Raw genomic sequence first — 23,542 nt, 5'->3', positions numbered from 1 at the left:
ATCTTTCTAGTAGCTTATCTGATAACTTGCTAATGCTTCTTAGTTTTAAACATTCTCATCAGTAAAACAATGAGTTGAAATATTAGATAAGAAATCTATTTATGTCAAGTTCTGTGGCTTTATGTCAAATACCGTTGCGTATTAAACCTGTTATCTTTTCTGCTTAATACATGAACTGAACATCTGCCTTGACTGGTTTATTCTATGTCATAGGCATCATTAATAAATTTAAATATAATAATAGTTTATGACAATGAACTTCACTCTGACCTAGTGACATGATGACAAGTTCTTTGTTCTAGACACAAAGACCTGATCGTTATTTCAAAGACTAGCAATGGCTTACAAGAAGCAATGTCTGTGCTTCCAAGTAGTAGTCTTGCAGCCAGGGTATTTGGCATCACTTCTAAAATGCAGGATACGAAGAACCACACTGATGGATTTTGAACAAATGCTGCATGCATATGTGATTATTCTCTTGGTAAATCCAGTCTCTCAGCAGTGGATGTCTAATTGCATCTTCATTGCAATTCCTGGGCCTTTCCTGAACATTACAGTTATTCATCAGATCTGTCCTGCTGCCTCTGCTGTAGATAATGCTGAATACAACTTAAAATAAAATGGATCTCTGTGTTATGCCTCCTAAAACATAGTGATCTTCTGTTGTAGTTATACCATAGTTAGTCTCATGTCAGGAAGCAAGGGGCCAAAAATGAGCAGAATTTAGCTTGCTGAAGAAAGGCAAGTAGACCATCGCTATGAAACTTAACAGACCATCTTAACAATAGAAGATGGTGAAATGTAATATTTCATTTCTGTGAGTTTGAGAATCTGACCAGCTCTTCTGAGAAAAGAAGAAAAAAGGCATTTTGGTCATTTGTGGCTCTTACTAAAAATCTATTCACATATAGCCAGGTACCTTTGCACTGACTATCAAAGTAAAAGTAAATATAAATGAGAACTGAAGGTTAAAGTGGAATGATGGAGAATGTAAGGAAAAATTAAGATGTTTTCCTCTTTTTGCTTCTATGCGTGGCTCTTCTTTAGGGTTAATAGAGCAATCTATTCTGTAGGAAGAAAGAGTTTTAAGCTGAGTCTATCAATGTTGCTTCTCCTTCTCAAACTTAAACTACGCAATTACTCTGAAACCATTGATGAGAATATCCAAATCCAGTGACCTTCCCCATCTGTATGTACTTAAGATTACAATATTGACCATGCAAATACACAAATTTCAGTACAACCTCTTTCAAGAGGTATATTGTTACACAGAGGGGCAACATTTATTTTTTAAAAAAACAATATTCTCATGTATTTGGGTGTGTTTGCTATTTTTTCCCCTCCTTACTGTTTAGAAGTTGTAGTCTGGTGTGGCATTCTTTTGCTTGGTTTTATGTGGCATTTTTAGGTTTTGTTTGTTGCGTTAGGTTCTTATGGAGATAGAGGACTTGCTAGTTCTAAGATCATACTTACTGGGAGTTCAAGATTTTTTTCCTTTGCCATTTTTCTTTCAATAGTACCATAAGAATTACATGTACACATAGTAGTTACATTTGTTCTAGTTCAAGACACACCATTGTCGGCAAACATCTGGCAACAGCAGGGGGTGGTTGTGGTCGGTGGTTTCCTTAATTTGCCAGCTGAAACAGCTACGTGTTAGTAATGGGCTTCCTTTGTTGGGCTTCCTTTGTTGCACTTCCTACAAATAAAAAAAATAATTTTTACTTAAATCAAATGCTGCAGTGGATTTTTTTCCTTCCAAAATGTTAGAATATAGGCTTAGCCTTTTCTGTCACTAGGTAATGAGCACTGTTTTCTCCAGAACTTCATGTACTTGCAAAGCAAATGCCTTTTCCCCAGTATGCATATGTGTCCCACCAGCAAACTGGTTATTAAAAAGTTTCCAAAAGTATTATTTTTGCAGACGGCTTGTCATTAAACTATTTGTTTCCACATTTTAGGAAGAAATGTCTGAATTACAAATTTAAATGTGGTTGGGGTTTTTTTGGTTTGTTTTTTTTTTTTTTTTTAGGAAGGCATCCAAAAACTTGATTGTTCATTCACAACTACATAAAAGTTAGTATTTTGCAAATATAACTATAGTACCTATGAGGGTTTATTATTTCTCTGGAGCATTTCTTCAGTGTGTTAGCTGTACAATAAATCACTAAATATTGATTTTGAAGTGACATTTATAAAATGGAAATGCAAAATAAGCTGCAAATATATGTAAATCAACATTATAATCCACAGCAGCTATTGATATGCATAGTTATTCTTTCTGAAAAGCAGCAAAGATATCTATACATTTTTAAACATAGTTGGTTGGGGTTTTTTTTCTTCTGCTTTTGTTTATTGTAAAGGTGATGTGTTGCTGCTTTTACAGATACCTCTATCAGGATTTGACCTTTCTCCTGGGGAATGTGAAATCATTCAGTTACTTTGTCCCAGAGCTGAAAATGCCGTGTTAAAAACAGAGGAATCTGTCCCTTACCCCTCCCCTTTTTATTTTTTTCCAAAAAAAGAAAGAGAGATCCGATGAGTTTCAGTAACCTAAACATTAGTTATGAAATATTCTCAGTCACTTGAGAAACTGAATTGCAAGACCATTATTTATCTTTAAAGAATGGTCTTTTTGCTCAGATGTGTAAGCAACACAGCAGTGAAAATTGTAAAGATAGGCACTGATGTTACATTGATGCTCTTCAGCGAAGATGCTGAAGGTGCAGTGCTTTCCTTTCAAAAATGAAAGGTTAAGTTGTATTAATTGTATCAGTCTGTGTTTTCAGATTCATATGTTGTTTTATCTCTCTAATAGCAGCAATCGTTTTGGATATCTAGATGTGGAGTTGTATTTGTGGATGTTGTTGTTTTGCATATTGCAAGCATGTTGCCCAGGATAATGCTGCAGTTTTCTAGAGTTTGTCTTTCAGTATAGTACACTGTTATTGCAAATTTTACCCTGGTATGGACAAAAAAAGGATCATTTCACATTTTCTTTTGCTTCATATTATGTTTCAGAAATATTTCTGATAAGAGGATTTGTTTTCTGGAAATAACATTGTAGAAGATATGTCCTCTGTCATTTTGCAGGAAAGTTTCCAGTGAAGGAAAAGAATCTAATTCCAGCCAGTTAAATTTTCATTCATTCGCCTTAAATTTGTCATTGTTCAGATTTATTGTATGTTGTAAGCAATATAAATATTTTAACTAGTTATTGTCACATGAAAGTACTGATTGATTACACTGTTGGATTTTATGCTAGAAACAATGATGGTTGAATGTCCCAAATGATTGGCAGTGTATGCCAACTCAGACTCCTCAGTATGCTTATACAAATATTTTCTTGTTTCTCCAGCTGTAAGCACAAGGTGTACTTGGAAAAGCTACCAAATACTAGCATAATTATCCCATTTCATAATGAAGGCTGGACTTCACTCTTGCGAACAATACACAGTATTATCAACCGCACTCCAGACAGCCTGATAGCAGAAATCATTCTTGTGGATGACTTCAGTGACAGAGGTAAGGGGTTTTTTTAACTCAAAACTTGTAATGCAGTGTGGTTCTTATAGAAACTAAAAGGGAAGCATGAAGTGAGCAGACCATAGCTGCTGGACTGCTTGCTGTGCGTAATAATGTTTACTTGTGAGCTGGAATAAATGTGTGTAAGTGGCTTTTGGTTTACTTTGCATGACTACTGAAATTCATGGTAAAAGGAAGAGACTGAACTGTTCATTGACACTTATTAAAATAGTAAGTTTAATATATTATTTCTGAAATACTGCAGATTTTGGTGTTTCAACATTTTTTCCTTAGGCTTCCCTTTTACTCCAAAAGCCTATTAACTGACAATTTTGGATGCAATTCATTTAGATTTTAATCCTGGAAATTTATTGAGTTAGACAGCTTCATATACTAGGTCAAAATAGCCATACAGATAAATGAGACCCTTTTGAGTGGAATGTGAAAAACTGCTTTAGAATAGTTAACCAAGGTTTACATCATCTATATATCATAAAATTAAGGAAACTGCAATCACTTTATGACTTCTGCTATCATTACTTCTTTAATGCAATACAAGAAATGAATGCTCTATCTAAGCTCCTTAAATGAAATGTAACAATTCCTTGGGTAAAATTCGTCCATATCATTAACATAGAACTGGGAAATTGTTTTCCTTTGAAATTTCAGTACATCTTTTAGAACTTCAAGCATGAGACACTTTGACTTTTCTTTGGTGTTTGTGGGGTTTTTTGGTTGTTTCTGTTGAAACGTCACTTGCTATTCTGTATGTGAGCCTTGTTCTGAGTAGATTGATAGCAAAAGAGGGAATTGTGCTCATTGCTAATGTTTTAGATAAAACCTTTGTGTCAGCTAGAAACTTACAGGAACAAATCTCTGACCTACTATTTTGAGAAGCCCCTGGGTGAATGAGAGGCATATTAGTAGAGCGCTACAGTGGAATAATTTTTTTTAGATTTTTAACTTGATATTTCAGGAGTTAGAAAAGATTAATGCTGCACACATCTATCTTACCCTCTCATATCTGCCAGTTGAAGTATGTCCTTTGATGAACTGCCTCTCTATCTGTAATGCAATTTAAGTGAAATTGTAAAGTGAGTACAGTTCTGGCTAGTCTACATTTATAAAATCTAGACCATGGATGAAAGTTTTTAAAACAACTGTAAAGTAGCACAACAACTTTTCTGCAGGCTAACAATTTCCTAGTAGTAAACAACTTATGGGGAAGCCAGTAAGTTGGTTTTATGAGGTGTCTGACAAGTAAAAATGCCTCTTATACTGAGAGAGTAGCTACTCAGGTTATGCTTGCTCAATATGGTGATACTGTAGCATTTTTTGTAATGAAGATCATACTGACTATTGTTGATATATTTCTAAATGTATTAATATTTTAGCAAGCTTATCTACGTCACAATTTTAGAAAAAGAATTAATGCCAGTAAACATGGAGTATTGTACTTTCTGATGTTTTCTTGCCTGTCCTAACTTACTTTCAGCCAGCAGCAGAACCTATTTTGGAGTAAATACTAACTGTAGTAGTAATTCCTATAACACTATAATAATCTCTCAAATCTTCCTCATTTCTGCTTCTATAAACCTATCTAGCTGTTCAGTGGAATGGTTTTCTGCTGGAAGAAGTTGTTCATATAACATAGAAATGCTTAACATAAGTGTCTGGTTTGAAAATCTGAAAGAAATCTATTAAGAAGACTTGTATCGAGTTGAGCCTAGAACTGTTGTACCGTTAGGAAGATTTACTCTTCTGTGGTTTTGTATTATTCAAATAAAGATTAGAAATGTGTCTTTGAATGGTTGCCAGTCCTGAACTTGAGCATGTTTGGTAGCATGTTTGATACTGTGTGTTTTAAGAACAAACACACAAGAAAAATGTGCTGGCATCTCTACTCTGAATTCAGTGACGTAGAATTTCAAGTTGGATGGATTAATTTGGGGCATCTAAAGTGGTTTAATTCTTGTATTTGTGATCCTCTGAACTGCACTTAACTGAACCTATACCATGTCATCTAGCGTGTTTTCCTTTTTCATGAAGTGGCCACACTTAATACAGTTGGGTTAATTTATATTGACAAAATGATGACTGATACCTGTCCTCCTTCCCTCACAGTTCATAAAATAATCTTCTTTAAAAGTGATTGAATAGATGACTAGTTTAATGTTACTAGTCATCACCCTTTAGTTGCTTTTGCCTAGACTGAGAGCGTTAAAGCAGTGTGAAAGGCATTGAAGACAGATTAGGTAAAAAATTAAATACAGGTATGTTCGGTTGTTGTCAAAACTGAGAGTCATTGCAAGCAAAGTTTGCTGCAGTGTTGAAGCAGTATAGCAATTAGTGATACATCTGTATCCTTTCTTCTCATTGTATAATTTCTTCACCGAGCTCCATATGTCACGTAGCTGACAAATGGCTATTACTTTCTTTTGTGAAATCAGTTATATATTATTTAAGTGATACTGTGTATGCTGTACTTGTTCTACAACTTTGTATTATAGAGAGTTTTCTGCTAGGAACTTAAACATAATTTGTAAATAGTTGAAAGTAAGAATGGGATATTTCAGTAGAACTATTACCTTAAAAGTAGTGAATAAATGACAATCTATTTTTCTAGGGTTTTCTAATAATCAAACTTTTCCTTTTTAAAAAAGTCTTAGAAATTGTTATGAAAAGCCAGTCCCTGTTCAGAATAGAGTAGATGAGAAAAAGTGGAAAATTGATAGATAAAAATGTAGTAAAAGATAGATAAAAATGGTGGAGTGTTTTTGTTTTCTTAACTCATGCAAATATAGATACTGAAATGCACATAAAGAACTTTTGATAACAGATGATGAAAATGTTTTAGTGCACAGCCAGGTACCCAGCAGGTTGCTGGTTTGTCTGTAAAATTATTTGTGTGCCTTCATTTTATGCATATTCGCTTCTTTGGCTTTTGTGACCAAGCCCAAAAACTTCAGATAATTCATCCATAATATTCACCATAAATTATGACATTTAGAAGTTATAAAAGTAAAAGGACAGCTGCACCTTTTTAAATATCAATATAATGCAGATGAGAGACGTGGGATTAAGAGGGAGGTAAGCAAATGTTACGAAATTTGGAAGTGCAATATTTGGTTATAGACAAATTGATACAAAAAACCCATATGAATATAAAAGTTATCTGGGACAGTTGGAAGGAAATGTAGACTTAAATATAGGTATCCAGAGTTGCAAAGTATCTTTATTCATATAATTCACAGAGTTTATATACTTAAAAATGATGAAGGAATGGGATGGCAAAAATTGATTGAATTAATGGAACTCTGTTTCAACATAACATTTCTGATTTACATTGTAAACACAAATGGTGGTGTCCAGCAAGATGAAAGGGAACTAAATCTAGAGCTGATAACCAAATCTAAAATTCGTAGAAGTTTTGACACACATAAAAGAAATACGTTGTCACTTAACAAGCTCTATAAGAGAGAGACAAGTATTAGACTTCTACTTAGTTTGCCTTAGAAAGCTATTGGTAAGGGAGCTGGCTATGCTGTGTGCTGGCAGACAAATGTAAGAATCTTTTTACTCTTTCCAACTGATTTAGCAGTCAGGTCTTCATTAGAGACTTCCACTGAATAACCCTATTGTAGGTCCAAGTACTGTAGCTTTTGCACAAAAGTTCAATGATATACATATCTCTGCAAACTAAGGTATGCAGAATATTTCTTTGTGATGGATTCTGAGTTGCAATTGCAACACCCATTTCATGCAACCTCTGTGTAAGTTAAAGACCTCTCAGTTTCAGTAAGCGTCACCTGCCATCGAAGATGAACACCTTTATGTTGGAGGTACCAGCATACCCCTATGTCAGCTATCTCTCCAGTGGGTTTGTGTGCAGCTCTGGTTTTGAGAGCCTGGTTTCTGTGAAAATGAGCCTTGTGGAAAGCGATTTTTTTTTCGGGGGGGATTTGTTTTTTTGGTGGGAGAGGGAAGATGATTTGGCATTGGCTTGCAGGTTTATATTGGGGGGTGGGGGTGTTTATTATTGGCATAGTTTGCTCTGAAGTTACAGGCTGTTGGCAGACAGAGCTCTGAAAACATGGCAAGAAGCAGAATGTGGGCAACAGTTTTAGAGGAAAGGGCAAAATGAAAAAGGAAGCAAGTTTTCATTTGTTCTGCTATGGAACAGCTTGAATTTACAAAGAAATACTAAAAATTCTAATTACTGTTTTATAAACTTCAGGGGAGCATTGATTTGCATAATTAATTAATTAAACAGTTCATGTAGGTTGTCAACACATGATAGGTTTTTACATCAACCTTTATTCCTTTTGTGTTTTAATGAGTTTATTAGCTTAGTCAGGCCTGTGAACTGTTACTAACACATGTGCCCATGCATGTAAAATTGACTTACTGAGCTTTTTTACTTTACCCCTGTAGTTCTGTAACTGGCACAGCACCTGTTATAAGAAAAAATAAACAATGCCATAGCCAGCAATGAATTCATTAACAGTAACAATTATTAGGCCATCTTTTATTTTGCAAAAAAATAAATTGTATTTGCCAAGGAAAAATAAAATGATAAATTAGCAGCCGACAGCTAATGCAGGAAAGAACTAGTTTCTGCCACTGGCAATGAGCTGGTCTTTTGGTGGAAAATTACAAACTGGGAAGCTTTCCTTTGTGTTGCTATGCCACTCCCTTCTCATTTTGTCATCTATAATGTTCTCCTATCTCTGTTGTCTTGCTTAGTGCTTTTTTTTTTTTTTTGCATCACCATTCATTTAGGCATATCATACTGTCCCGTATCAGATACCATATGCTTTGTGCCAGATCTCTGAATATCCCAGATTAATAACATGCATGTTAATCTGCAAAAGCAGCTACCTGTGACTCTGATCAGAGCTCAGTTTAGTCAGTCAGTGAATTTCAGTGCCAGTGCTGTGCTTTGTTTTGTGTGAATGTGGAGGAAGATATGATCTATGGCCCAATTACCCTAATAGCCTGGTAAAGCCTTTTTGGCCTTATTGAGGTGGTCTGGTTTTGGGGGTTAACTGTAGTTGTGTAAATTATATTAGTCATACTATACAATAACATTAGGGTAAGGGAGTTTGTGCTAAAAGCAAAGCAGCTCTATTAGAACATCAGATTGTACAACTTTCCACTCAATAAATACCTGCTATTTGTTGCATGAAGATGAAAATCCTGTATTTTGCTTGCAGACAGATAGTTTATGCAACATGTCACTTGGACTCCAATTTATGGATGCTTGGCTTCAGATCACGGCTGGATATAACTTTTCTGATGAAATGAAAGTGAAGGTTATATTGTATGATTGTCATAGCAAACCTCTGCTATAGGCAGCAATACTCTGATACAGTGAAGGCGCGCTTCTCCAAAAATTTCCAGTATTGTCAAAATATGCAACATTTAAAACAGAAAATCGAAATGGGATGTTGTAATGTTGTGAAAGTCAAACTCTACTTAAGGAAATGCTTTTAAGTCTGTCCCTTAACTTTAGGAGCCTGTTTTTCAAGATAGTATATAATAGCTCAATGACTTTCTTTTAAGCTGAGCAATTTAAAGCTACACAAGGGATTTATTTTTTTTCTTGGATATTAATAATTCTTCATCTTTATATACTGTACTTTTGAACTCGGATGTCTGCCCATCCCTGAAAACTAACCACCCTTCTGCTCAAAAAAAGTGTGCCTGTGGGGTTTGGGGCACCGAACAGAACACTTCTAACAACATCCATGCTGAATGAATGCATCCAAAGAAGTCACAGACACAGCTCACTAGCTCTCTTTCTGGAGGCACAGTAGGACAAGAAGAATGGGGCGTTATTAACTGTTGATTGGAAGGTATCTGGGATTGCCTCCTGGTGTTGTGTATGGTCGCAGTGGCTGCAGCCAGGAATATTTTCGATGACAGGCTTTTCCTTTGAATAGAAAGGGTATAACTAAAAAGAGTTTAGTAGGAACAGAAGTCAGAACCTGGACAAGACATGCTGGAAGGCAGAGAAAAGGCCTAGCTGTCATCAGTGGTATGTGTGGAGGCAACAATGGTGAGAAATGGAGGGGCTGTGGAACATGCTTGCTCTTTATGGCAAGTTAACAGCTGCCTGACTGTATGGCTTCTCAGAAAGCTGAGAAACAAGCTTTTAAAAATATGAAAAAATAATTCCAGGCAAGTAATTGTGGCATATTTTGTGACAAATCACTGGGTTTGTATTTGATGGTGGGAGGTTTTGTTTCAATTTTTTGTTGTCGTTCCCCGTGCTGTGATAATAAGGGACATTGAGAGTATTCAGCATTGTTTATGTGATTAGAATCTGCCTCTGTGGCAGAAAGGAGAAAGCGGGAAAAAAAAGTGAGAGGAGAAAGGTGTAAGCAGGAGCATCCCTGTTTCTACAGGTATTACTGTACTAAAACTGGGGTTTACAAGTACCCAACAGCTGCTGAGTGATGTTAATGGGCTGGAAGGAAATGCTGTGCTTATGAGACTAGACTGCTTTTGGAACTGATGCTAGCTTGACTGTCTCACTGGCATTATGTTGTACAGCATAAATATCTATCATAGGAGAGCTGTTATGATGCCACTTTCTGCTACCTACGTAAGGCTGTCCCATGTTTGGAAGTTTATGCAATAGGAAGAACTTAAGAAATCACCTTCTATACAGTAGGATAGACTGTAACAAGTGTTGAAAATTAAAAAGGAATGGGATAAAGGTGTGCAGAAATCTGTTGCCTTGACAGAATACTAAATTGAATTAATTCAGTTGAAAAATTAAGGGTAATTAGCTTTACAGATGAAAACAATTTGTTAGTGCTGTAGTATGTGTGCATCAATATTTACACCAGTGCACTTAAGCTGCCTTCAATATACAATAGTCCTCTGGAGAACACTAGTCTTTTGGTAGACTAGAGAGATCAGCTTCCTTTTGGAACAGCTGAGAAAGAAAATAAAACTAAGCAGTGAAAATTGAATTTGAAGTGTACTTATTCCAATAGAAGGCATAAGGAGCTGCATTATCTTTTCATAATTATATTTCGTTTATCATATTGCCAAGAACTTTGAGAGATGACCAATGTTATTCCTATATCATGAGCAAAATCTGAGTGTGGTGTTACAACTTTCTGAAGCAAACTGCTTGGTATTGTTAATAAAAAGAAATGTCGGGTAATCGGAAAATAAATGCTAAGAAAAGTTCTTGGATAAGGATGAGAATTGGTACTTGATTTGGTTCTGAAATATTTGAAATCATTGTCTTTTTTAAGAACAAACCGTGTGTCTGGAACTGTAATGAAAACAGCAATTAAACAAGCATATGCTTTTGCAAGTGGAATTTTATTATTCTTCCCCCCTCTGACCTCCTTCCTACATTTACCCAAAATACAGCACTGCCAGAGAAGTTTGTGGTGAAAAGCATTGTTGTATCAGCAGGGAGAGGCTCACCAAAGTAAGTTACCAATCAGCTGAAAGTGCTAGTCGAGGTCTTGCCATCTTTTGAAGTAACTGGAGACTGTGGAACCTGGAAGTGGCTTGCAAGGAGCAATCTGTGCCTGAAATGTAAAATGACCCTTCTGTGAGGGATTATGCATACAGACTTGTCTTGCCACAGAAGAACACTCTTGGTGTTTACCATTCATGTCTCCTTGAAGTATCTGTCCTTGTGGATGTCATGGATTGAAGGGAGACTGCTGAGAACAAGAGAACCCTATCTGCTAGACCAGTCCAGGTTTTGTCTCAATCTGGGAAGGATTAATGAGCTGTTAGTAATAGGGTCACCAAGAAGCCTTATCAATTACAGTGTGATTCTTGCAGTAGATGCAAATCCTCTTTCTAAGTATCACAAATGAATTGGTGTTATCCAAGTCATCCCAAATGTAGTTGCTGACACCCTAGGTATTTGAAACCTGTAAATGTGAGAGCGCTAACATTGCTATCTTGAAAACTCTTCTCAGGTCAGGTGTGCTCTTAGTAACCATGGTGTTACCACTTCATGTGCAATACATCAGAAAAATCAAGAGACTGACCCTCATATAGGGTTAAAAATTAAGTCTCTTTATTCAAAGCTGATAAAACAATACATCACTATATTTAAAAGGAGATTTTTAAAAAAGTAAAAGACCAAACAGAAAATGAAACAAATCAAATTTCAAGATGTCTGTATTGACTAGACATCTAACTAAACATAGGATTTACATTTTTATACTTGGTATATGGAGCTATAAAATGCCTCTTTATTTTCCTCTGTAATGTACGCACACAGATGTTGTTTGAATTTTATTAAACTTGGACTACTTTCTGGTCAAAATAAAGTACTGTCACTCTAACAAGTACAATTTAAAAGATATCCAAGCATGAGTTGGAATATACTGATGGGAATCCGTAATACTATGTTTTCTGTTCATCACTATCTGTTCTCAATTTTGGTTATTTAATGTTATGATTTCTGTTACAGGGCATTCATTCTCAAATTAGAGTATAGGCTTTTGCCTTCAGCTCCTTCATGAACCTTGCAATAACAGTTTCATTACTGGAGGCATTCTGACTTGACAGAATGGCTTTACCAATGGGAAAAGAAAGGGTTGCCCTGAGGTTGAGGACAGTTCAGCGCTAAGAATAATGACCATATTGAAGGCATCTGCAGCTCATCTCAAAATGCTTTTCATTTGCTGGAGCATAAGAATATTGTCATGTTGTGAGAAAAGGAGAAGTGGGAATAACTTGAAATAATTTAAATTGTATGCTTTACCTAGACAGAATTAATTGGAAATATGGCTGCTGTGGGAGAAAGTTAGGAATACCTCCACGTCCAAATGCTGCACACACTCAGGCAACTCAAATACAGCTCAGCTGTAAAAATGAAAATTTCAGTCATGCAATGTTAATATGAAAACAAATTACGTTTCGCGTACTTCCTGGAAATGGTTGTAATAGATAAGCAGTTTCATTTTTGAGTGCTTGTGGAGTCAGAATACGAAGGTTGTGTTTCCTCAAGCTCTGTATTGGTCAATCTTTCCTGGCTTGCCTACCCTATGAAGGGCTTGCTGGGTGTGCATCGTGCTAATAGCTATAGGCTGCATCCCTTTCTCCTCTGAACATGCAAAGAATTTTTGAGATGGGAAACAATTGGCATCCTGTACTTAGCAAGTTTTGTCCTCTGTGTGTCAACTTAAATGTTTTTGCCATACTTGTATGAAGTGTTGTTCTGAAGATACCTGAAGCAGATTTGGAAATAAATCAGTGTATTTGCTCTGAGTATTCTTGAAATACTAGAAGTTTGTTTATTCATGTATTAAATTAAATACATTCTAGTTTTGTATCTCCTACTATGCATCTCAGCTTTGATTTACATGTCTTTGACCTTAAAATCGAATTATGGTAAAATTATATTAAAATTTTTCATGTGGAATACTCTTATCTGATCTCATAAATAGGGAAAAAAAATCCAAACCTGAGTAAACATTGGGGTTTATGTTGGCCATTGGCTTTTATCTCAAACATCAGCTGTTTACCTTCCACTTGAAAAAGCATTATTATATTGCAGTGATACTTTAAACAACTTGACAAGATGCTTGAACAATTACAGTTACCACCTTCAGCTATTGTAATTAATGAACTATGGAAAAGATGCACATTAGGAGCTGAAAAAATGGAAAAGATACAGTGCATACACATTTCACTGTATTTCTTTCTCTCTTAGTGTTAAAAATTTGGTTTTAATTATTTTTTTGAATTTCGAAGTTGATGATACTGATTAGGTGATCTTGGGAATCTCATTGGCATTTAGCTATTCTTAGCTAGTACTCCAGATCTATTACTTCCACAACTTCATTGAGTAGTATAATGGAGTTGTTAATTAACTTTTACATCTTTGGATGATATGTCTCATGAATAAAGTATTCAGCATGAAAACCTGTAGTCAGGTAAGGTAGGGTAGCAGTTGAAGTCCACGGCTTTGGACCTCTTGCAAACAGTGCATCTAAACCCATCAAATTTTCTTTCCTGCAGTGTTCTTTGTTATTATGTGTCAGGAGTACAGGCCTAAGATGTTATATAGTAATCTTTTCAATGCGCTAATCAGCTGGGGTTCGCCTTAGTATGAACATCAAGGGTTCCTGCCAAACATTATTTGTCTGTTATTTAGAAACTTTCTTTTAGTTTACAATTGAAATTTATTCATGATCTTTTTCATTCTTGACTGTTGTTTCAGTGTTATCCTTACTTTAAATAACTCATTATCTTCTCGGTGTACGCAGAAAGGCTAGCAGCTTTCGGTTTTCAAAGTTAAATGCAGTTTAATACGGTGTGACAAGCTTTTGAATGAACATTCTAGTAGTCTTTCCAAAGATGGTAGTCTGTTACAGTCAGGGTTGTCTTAATTGCAACATTTGAGTTCACCTAAGCAGACTTGAGAAATCTCTTTCCCCTTTCCTGAGTGCAGACTTTCAAGTATGCTTGTAATCACCAAGCAAAACAGTAACATCCTTAAAGAACAGGCAGTAGCATTGTGCATGCTACGGGTTACCTTTTATGCATCTTAAAGAAAGTAACTTCAGAAAAACTTTTACATTATTTTGCCGTATACTGGTTTGGTTTGTCCTTCCCCTCCCCCATCAGCTTGTGGTTTAACCCCAGCCATCAGCTAAGTATTACTCCACTGCTCACTCAGTCCTCCCCCAGGGAGGCAGGGGAGGGGGGAAGGTAAAGCTCACAGGTTGAGATAAAAACAGTTTAATGATTAAAAAGAAGTACGGTACAATAATAATAATAATTTTCATGGAAAGTGAAATAACAAGAAGATAAATAAAACTCAGGGTGAGAGGAATGGGGGACACAGACAAACCCCAAACCAACCAAGTGATGCATAGTACAGTTGTTCGCCACCTGCTGATGGATGTTCAGCTGGTCCCTGAGTAGCAATCGCCTCCACCTCACCTGGCTCAGTTTATATACCAAGTGTGGTGTCCCATGGTATGGAATACCCCTTTGACTAGTTCAGGTCAGCTGTCCAGGCTGTGTCCCCTCCCAGTTTCTTGTGCCCTTCCGTATTTCTTGCTGGCAGGGCCTGAGAAGCTGAAAAGTCCTTGACTTAGCATGAACACTGCTTAGCAACAACTAAAAATGTCAGTTCTCGTCCTAAATCCAAAACACAGCACTGCAACAGCTACTAGGAAGAAAATTAACTGTCCCAGCCAAAACCAGGACATCCCTCCTATTTGCAAATCATGGGCAAGCCTGAGATCTGCTAATATTATTCCAAATACATTACCAACAGTATAAATGAGTAGCTCTTTTCCTGTTCATTCACTGGTACCAAATTTGACATACAGGTAAGAAATAAAGGTTGGTAGTATAAGGAAAACTGTGAGATAGCCAAAGCAGCAAATTATTATGGTCACTTGTAAAATAATTTTAAACCTACACTTCTGGTAGTAAAACACTGTGTATTGGCCTGTAAAAGCTCTTACAGTCAGATATCAGGTATACAAAGTAGCTTCTAATAATTTCTGTGGAAGACAGCTAGGAAAATGTTGATTTGGTTACTAACTATATGCAATTTTTTCCATATGCATTTTGCTGGTGTCCTTTCTAGACCGCTTCTTATGTGTAGCATTCCCAGTGTTTAATTTTCAAATCTTAACAAGGCCTAGGGAAAGAAAAATCCTGTAACGAGTTTAGCAAATGAATGCCTTCAAAGCTTTGTATGTGAAGAACAAAGGCTTTTCCTGTCCTATTAATTTGGTAACTCTGACAAAATCAGAAATATTTAAAGAGTTGTAATAGCTATTTTGACCTTGCTTCAGACATAGAGTAAAATAGAAAATAATTTAAGTTTCCATTAAGGCTCTGGTGTATTCTATTTCTGTCAAAACAAGAAAAAAAACCCCAACTGTATAGAGTACTAAAGGAGCTGCAATTCATTTGTATTCATTTAATCTTGATGGTTTTCTGAGATAACACAATACATAATTTGACATTTGTTTCTGATGATTCTTTCCTGGCTAATGGCAAGCAGTTCCACAATCATCTGTATTTATTTAATTTATTTATCTTGCATAAATGAAGACCCTGTTGTCAAAAGCATCTATTTTGTGTAGTGTTGTATGTATTTATGCAGTTTTGTTTTTTTTTCTGGAGTCAAAAATCAGAAGTGTACTTGTGCGTGTTTGTTCATTGCTCTGTGCATCTTGCATGTCTCACAGGAAGCATTAGTGATGTATGGAATTGTCTAGTTACAAATATTCTTGTTCAACAATTATGATTTTGATTAGCTTGAAAAGAAATATTTTGTTTTTCTCCAAAATTACTATCCAGACATTTCAGTCAACTTTGGGGGATTTTCTGTATGTGCTGTTTTTCCAAGTTCAGTTCATGCATCTTTCGGGCAGATGGGCAATTTTATGAAGCTTATAAATGGCTGAACGCTTTAATGGATCTGTCATGCACAGCTTGTTTTTTAAATATTACTGATTCATGAGCAAAACATTAGTAACTTGCATCTAGTAATTATAAAGGATTTATTTTAATAGGACTGGGTCAAATCAGGCTTTTTAAATTCAAATAAGTTCTACATACAGTGGAAGATTTTGGTGAAGGAGAGTGCCAGAAGCAAGATGGTTTGGTACGCACCATGAGTTTTTGCAAACTCCTCTCTGCATTCCCAAGTCACAGATATAAAATATTTTTACCTGGGGTAGTGATTTTTTTTCTCTTTATATCCTGTTGTATGATAATGTATTGTGAGAGTACGTGCTTCGGTTTTTTCAGCTTTGTAGGGCTGCTGCATAATTCTACCAAGACACAGACAGCACACGGAGGCAAACAAATACGTTGATTTCCTTTATGGCCAGTGACTTAGCAACTTTTGTTCACCCCATAATAACTGCCCTCCCTTGCCTTCCCTGTGCACTAATTCAAGAAATAAGCCTTGGGACAAATGCATCAAACTTGAAATGGAGTTAATAATGAGAATAAAATGCATTCATCTGTCTAAATATATATATATATTAAAGTAAAAAATGTTTATGAAAAGCTAATATATAATGTAAAGTTTATATGAAGGTTTATATGTAAAGTTTATATGAAGGTAGTCTATTGGCATTATTTTGTTCCATAATATAACACTGGCTGGAGAGGCAATCAGACCACCCAGGTTTGAGAAAGGCCGGACTCCTACAGTGTTTCAGCAAAGCAGAATGTGCTACACGATACAGAAAATCCTAACCATTTAGAACAGGAAATTGTTAGGGATTTTGCTTTTATATGATGGAGAGAACACTTCTAACCACACCTGCAAAACATACTGCAGCTAAGTGCATGGCGTTCAGGCATGCAGATTTCCAGAATCTGCTGATTCCTCGTTTTGGAAGCTTAAGTGTTGCTATTATCAGAGAGGTGTGTGGGGCTTTGGGGCCGGGGGTGTTTTGGTTTGTTCTGGGTTTGTAAGATTTATAAGATGATTTTTCTTACTGCTAGGTCAGGATGCTTTTCCACAGTATTGTCTATCTCTGAAAAAAAATAATCAAAGGGAATGCATAATATTAATTGTAGGGGAAGTGTTGATTCTTTACTAGGACCTAATAATCTTTAGTGGGTAGAAATCTCTCAACAAATCTCGAAAAGACTCTGGCTAATTTCTTCTTCCCCTTTGTTTGAAGGGCAACATGCCTAATTTAGAAAACAGTTGACATTCTTTGTAAAAGTGCTGTTTGTGCACAGCTATAAAACTTTAGATATTAGCAGGATGGAAAATAGTTTACTGTTTTACTATGTTTCTGCATCATTTAATTACAAAGAGACCCAAATTAATCATTTTTAGATGTTTGCAGGTGTGGAGGTCTTTTAAAGAGAGCCCTCCCATGCTTCATGGATTTTCGTGATGTCCTCTGGCTATGCTGAGGGAAGTGGTTGACTGTTCAGTATTTTATTATAAGAAATGTAGGATGTCATTGCTGATGCTTTTTCTTTAAGGATTTCGGAATGTTCTGATCAACTAATTAATTATCATTGCCTGTAGGGAATGTAGCCTGTACAATGGCTGGGTGAGGGAGTGTTTTATAACAGTGGGGAACGTTTCTCAGTATCATATGCATGCAGTAATCTTGAAGGCCAAAATACCATTACAGTTTTCTTTCTGACAGAAATGAAATTAGTTGTGTCTTCCATTTTAGAAGTCATATAACACATCATCTTTCAGATTGAAAATCAGTATTGATGGAGAAGGCAAGTTAAAGGAGAAATAATAAGACATAAGTTTTCTAACTTCCCATGATGTATATAAGTAGCAGCTGTTTCTGCTGCAGCTCCACAGAGAAGCTGTGAGCAACATCCCTTTGCCTTTTGCAGCATTTTCTGTATTTGTGTTACAGTATTTCTAGTCAGAAAGGAAAGCCACTCACATCTAAGACAAATTTGTAAATACTCAACCTCACAGAGTTTCTTTGTTAAAATATACAGTTCTAAGGGAAAGCGGTAGTGCTTTAAAACACGTTACAAGTACAACTCAATCATTTAGATGATTATTTTAAACAATTATTCAAGTATCTTAGTCCCATAGTCTGTTCCACAAAGTAGTTCCAGGTGTATGAAAAGAGATACTGTGTACAAACAAAAAAATGATACTGAAGTCAGTATCCTTTAGCACTGAAAAATAATTCAGAACAGATATTAGTCTTGTTCTTGAGTGGTTTACCTATGGCAATTCATAGAATCACAGAATCATTTAGGTTGGAAAAGAACTCTGAAATGATCAAGGCCAATTATTAACCCAGGGCTGCCGAGTCCATCACTAAACCATGTCCCTAAGCACCGCATCTGCATGTATTTTAAACACCTCCAGAGATGGTGATTGCACCACCTCCCTGGGCAGCCTGTTCCAATGCTTGACCACCTTTCACTGAAGAAGTTTTTCCTAATATCCAATCAAAATCTCCCTTGGCACAACTTGAGGCTGTTTCCTCTTGTCCTGTCACTTGTTATCTGGGAGAAGAGACCGACCCCCACCTGCCTACAGCCTCTGTCAGGCAGCTGTAGGGAGCAATAAGGTCCCCCCTGAGCATCCTCCTCTCCAGGCTGAACAACCCCCGTTCCCTCAGCTGCTCCTTATAAGACTTTCATTTTTAATTGAAGAAAGTGATGGTAGATGATACTAATGAATGGAAAAATTAAAGTAATCCAAACTTATATTTGAGTGTAAAACTGTCCTCAAATATATTTGAAAACACTAACCGAAGTGCGTGCTGCTTATCTGCAAACCTCCTTCTTCTGGTTTTTTGTTGGCAGTTTGATATTAATTTTATGAAAGAGGTTTTGTGCTACAAACTGTCATAATACATGAACACGACATTGAAGTGTACTGCAGGACAAATTAAAATATGTGCATCTATTCAGTGTTATTAACAGGACCTTAAATATCCTCTTTTGATGTAATCCCTGGTTTGTTTGGGTTTTTTCTTTGGAGGAAAGTTAAACATGTTTTTAACTAGTGAGTGACAATCTGGATGCCAGCTGTGAATGTGAAGGCATGAATTGTAATATAGATTGACAGTGCCAGTTATGCTGGACCCCTTTATTTTTTTAATGTTTACTCCTGTAGTAAAGTTGATTAAATTTTGAAGTAAATTATGACTATTACTTCTGAACTGAATAGAATATTTCTGTAAAGTTTTGTCAGTTTTGCTAGCTGAAGTAATTTTAACTGAATTTAGAGCTTCAACAAGTACTGTGAGCTAATTTCTTCTTACCCTTTCTCATGTCTCCACCCTTTTTGTGTTTATTTTAGTTTTTTTAAGTGTTACCTATTTCAACTTTTTTTCCTTCTTGGAGTGGGCAACTTATGCTTTACCTGCCAATTATATATTCTAAAATGGTATGACTTGGTTCTGAAAAACAGTAAAATAACATTAATTATAAAAATGCAATTAAAAACAACTTTCCTTTGTTTCAGTGGGATAGAGTTTGGGAGACCTTCAAAGATGTGTGAAACTGTAAACTGTATGCAAATACCAAATTGTAAACTTGCCCATTTGTTGGTCATCATATCATCTTCATTTTTCATATGGACAATCACTTGTGTTCCTCTGTGCTATAGTGGTTTGTGTTTGTCCTTTTGGATACTTTCAGAATTCGTGTAAAGCTCGGTAGAAGGGATGGGCTTGTCCTAGTATAAAAAAATTACATTGACTGAAAAAGATCTGAGATGAAATGGCTTGTATCTCTTGTAGCATATCTAATTAAGCTGGCATGTACCAGGCTGAATTGTATCAGGCAACTTGAGATAAAAAAATCAAACCTGTGATGCCCAAGAACTATTACTAAAGACTTCACCTCCCTCCACCCCAAAAAAAGAAAAACAAACCCCCAAATCAAACCAAAAAAAACACCCAAAACCAAACCACTACCACGACCATATGCTATATTATGAAATCTTTGAAAAATTATGATGTTTTGTTTTCAGTCTGGTTTTACAATTATTTTTCTTTTTTACCATGTGGTGTTTCATTTCAGGATAGTCACCTCTGTTCTAACATTTTGCCTGCCTCATAGTCTCTCTGTGATGTGGCACTCCTGCATTACACAAGCAGCAGCGTGAGCTATGAGGCAAGTCACGGGTGCAGCGATCTAACTGCATACTAGTCTGTATGAAATAATTTTTAACTCTAAGTTGCCTGTCTAACCTCTCTTGCTGTTATAACTCATATTGCAGATGCACACATGTTTTTTTGATAATGCATCCTTGCAGACTGTTTCTGTAAAGCCACTTAAATTCGTATGCCATCTTTTCATAAAAAGATAAATACAAGTGAGGTAGCAGAACCCTTCAAAGTTACATCCCCACAAGCATATGAGAGATAAGTAGTTGAGGAGAAGCAGAAATTGGTTTTTTCCTGTCTTCAGTGTTCTCCTTCAGGCTGCATTCTTTAGCATCACAGGAAACAGATTTTCTTGCTTCTTTTAGATTTTTGTCCAGAAAAGTGCCCCTGAAGCAGAAACCCCTTCATAGCTATGGAATAGGCTACAAAATCCCAGGGAACCTGAATGATTCCAGGTTTCAGTAGTTGAGGAGAAGGAATAGTGATGGATGGTGGTGCAGTTATTCTTGGAAAAATGTGTGTCAAAAGGGATCTTGATCAGTACAATCTGGAGGGAGCTGAGGGACAAGAATGAGAATCTGTTTTGCAGGAAATGCAGAGGGGGATCATACCAAAAGGGGTGAATGGCAGAAAAACTTGGACCAGTTGGACCAGAAACATAGTTCTGAGAAAATTATTTTGAATTTGAGATGTATTTTCTTTTTTAGTTTCATCTTTCTGCATAAGGTTGCATTTTAAGATGGATCAGCAGTATTTATCTTTATTTCTCAGTATATTAATCAGGTATCTGTCAGATGTCTAAAAGCCAGTTCCCATTTGCTGTAAAGGTAAAAGCCAATTTTCTGATTATATGCAAATACAAATACATAACTGCAATTCTTCCTGTCTGCTTTAAATAGCTGGACAGAGCTTTGGAATTATAAGATTGTGCTAGTTTCTGATCAGTATGCAATATCTAAATCTCATTGGTGTGACCCTCTAACATATTTGTGAGTTTAGATGGAATTATTTAAGTATTAAATGTAAATATAAACAGTCCAGTAGATTTAGTATTCTCGATCACAGGCATATTTCAAAAAAACAAGTCCAGAACTATGAGCAATTTTGGTTGTTTGACAGTAGCACTCTCATTTATTTAACTGACCATTTTATTCAAAGCCATGTTGTGAGAAGTATTATATGATGCTTTCTAAATCATTCAAAGAGTAAAAATATTCCCATTGAATGTTCAAATACAACCTTGTGGATTGCTGCCAAATATATATTATTTTAACTCTGATGCTTTTAGAAATATTACACAGAAAAAAAACTAGTGTTAGATTTATGGAAATTGTCCTTGAATTCAATTACTCTTCTATTGGTTTGTCAATGTATACAATAAAAAAGGTATTTAGTATGTCTGTTTTTCTGAAGGAATAAGCTGTTCTAAAATCACCAAAATGAGCATACCTTTCCTGTGACATGCCAATTCTTGTCTCAATGCCAACTCCCTTTAAATTAAAGAAGTGCACTGTGTGAAGAAAAATGTTGAGGCTTTTATGAGCAACGCACTTGCTTTTGCCCAGCTTCATAAGAAATATTACTGAAAGTACTGAAATAGGCATTTTTGTTTTCTTTTGTATTTAAATAGAACTAAGTTGCTTCAGAACCAAAGTCAATATCTCTGACCAGTAGTTTACAGCTGCCTCACCATGTCTCATGAAGGCGATGGTTGGTTGGCTGGCACCCAGACCTGACCAAGCACAGCAAATGCAGAGGGAAATGGATTAACGTGACTGATAGTAATGACCTGCAAATCTGATATTCCTTCTTTGTGTAAAACTCAGAAAGTGCAGGGCTAATTAAAATACTTAGATTAAGCCATGAGAAATCAAAGAGATGCAAAATGGCTCATTTCTGGGTCTCTGTTGAAGTAGCTCTGGGATGATATAAAATGCCATTCTTTGCTGTTTTTCTGCACGGCTTTAGGGAACTAGTAGTTGTCAAGGAGAATTGAAGTAGAGCGATTGATGTGTTAAGGTAAAAAGTCAGTGATGTAATCTTCATCCCAGAAGGCATGTTGTTCCTTGGTATATTGCCTGTTTTACAAGGAAAGGCTTAGGGTAGATTGATTATGTATAAGGAAGAGTAAGCTAGAATTAGCCAAGAGAGTATAGTGTTCACCTAGACAGTTTCTTTCTAAAATTGAACCAAAAAAGTCTATGCAAGTGATGATAATGAAAAGCAAATAACCTTAGGCTGAAACATACGTGAATAATTTGTTGTGTGGAAAAAAGAAAAAATAAGTTGTCTTTGTATTCATTGCAACAGGAACATGTGTTTCCAACTATACAAGGATCTGTCTATCCCTTCCGTGTTGCACGATTTTGTAGGGCAAAATATTGGATGTGATGGCATCTAGAGAGTAGTTTGAAAAACCATTAGGACAGTACTGTTGCTTTCATGTTGTGTATCTTTCTAACGAAAACTACAGTTTTATTTCTAACTTCATAATTCCTGTTAATTATAGCCTGTGGATATACAAAGTTGTCTAATCAGAGAATCACAGGTAGAAGGGAGCTCTGGAGATCAGCTAGTCCAACCCCACTGCTAAAGCAGATTGACCTACAGCAGGTGGCACAGAGTTCTGTCCAGGTGGGGTTTGAATGTCTCTAAAGAAGGAGACACCACCACCTCCCTGGGCAGCCTGTTCCAGTGCTCTGTCACCCTAAGGGTAAAAAAGTTCTTCCCCCTGCTCAGATGGAACTTCTTGTGTTGTAGTTTGTGCCCGTTGCGCTTGTCCTGTCACAGAACACCACTGAAAAGAGCCTGGCCCCGTCCTCCTGACACTTGCCCTTAAGGTATCTGTAGACATTGGTAAGGTCCCCTCTTAGTCTTCCCTTCCCCAAAATAAACAGCCCCAGCTCTCTCAGCCTTTCCTCATAAGGGAGGTGCTTCAGGCCCCTAATCCTCTTTGTAGCCCTGCACTGGACCCCCTCCAGTAGTTCCCTGTCTCTCTGGAACTGGGGAGCCCAGAACTGGGCACAGGACTCACCAGGGCAGAGTAGAGGGGGAGGATACCCTCCCCCGACCCTCTGGCCCCGCTCCTCCTAATGCACCCCAGAATCCCCTTGGCCGCCTTGGCCACCAGGGCACACTGCTGGCTCGTGGGCAGCTTGCTGTCCACCAGAACTCCCAGGTCCTTCTCCACAGAGCTGCATTCCAGCAGGTCAGCCCCAGCCTGTCCTGCAGGACCTTACACTTGCCTGTGCTGAGCTTCATGAGGTTCTAGCCTGTCCAGGTCTTGCTGAATGGCAGTGAAGCCTTGTGATTTTTGTCCTGTTTTTTGAGTTTGTAGTGCTAGGTGGCTGCCTTTCAAGATTTATTTGGGGAAGGGGGGAAGGCAAGGGGGAAGGCAACACAAAACCCCCCAAATGAAA

At 36.7% G+C, this 23,542-nt stretch overlaps 1 protein-coding gene across 1 annotated transcript in view; it reads left to right on the top strand.

The window, feature by feature from the left end:
* The window catches only part of GALNTL6 (polypeptide N-acetylgalactosaminyltransferase like 6), a 487,161-nt gene that overhangs the window by 211,733 nt on the left and 251,886 nt on the right, over positions 1-23,542 (top strand). The window contains exon 4 of the mRNA XM_040589013.1: positions 3,359-3,525. Coding sequence (XP_040444947.1) covers positions 3,359-3,525 — 167 coding nt within the window. The remainder of the gene's footprint in view (positions 1-3,358; positions 3,526-23,542) is intronic.

This window comes from Falco naumanni, chromosome 1 (genome assembly GCF_017639655.2).
Source record: "Falco naumanni isolate bFalNau1 chromosome 1, bFalNau1.pat, whole genome shotgun sequence".
In the NCBI taxonomy this organism is placed as follows: domain Eukaryota; kingdom Metazoa; phylum Chordata; class Aves; order Falconiformes; family Falconidae; genus Falco; species Falco naumanni.
Note: the sequence above shows the minus strand (reverse complement) of the source record. Positions and strands in the feature narration are given on the sequence as shown.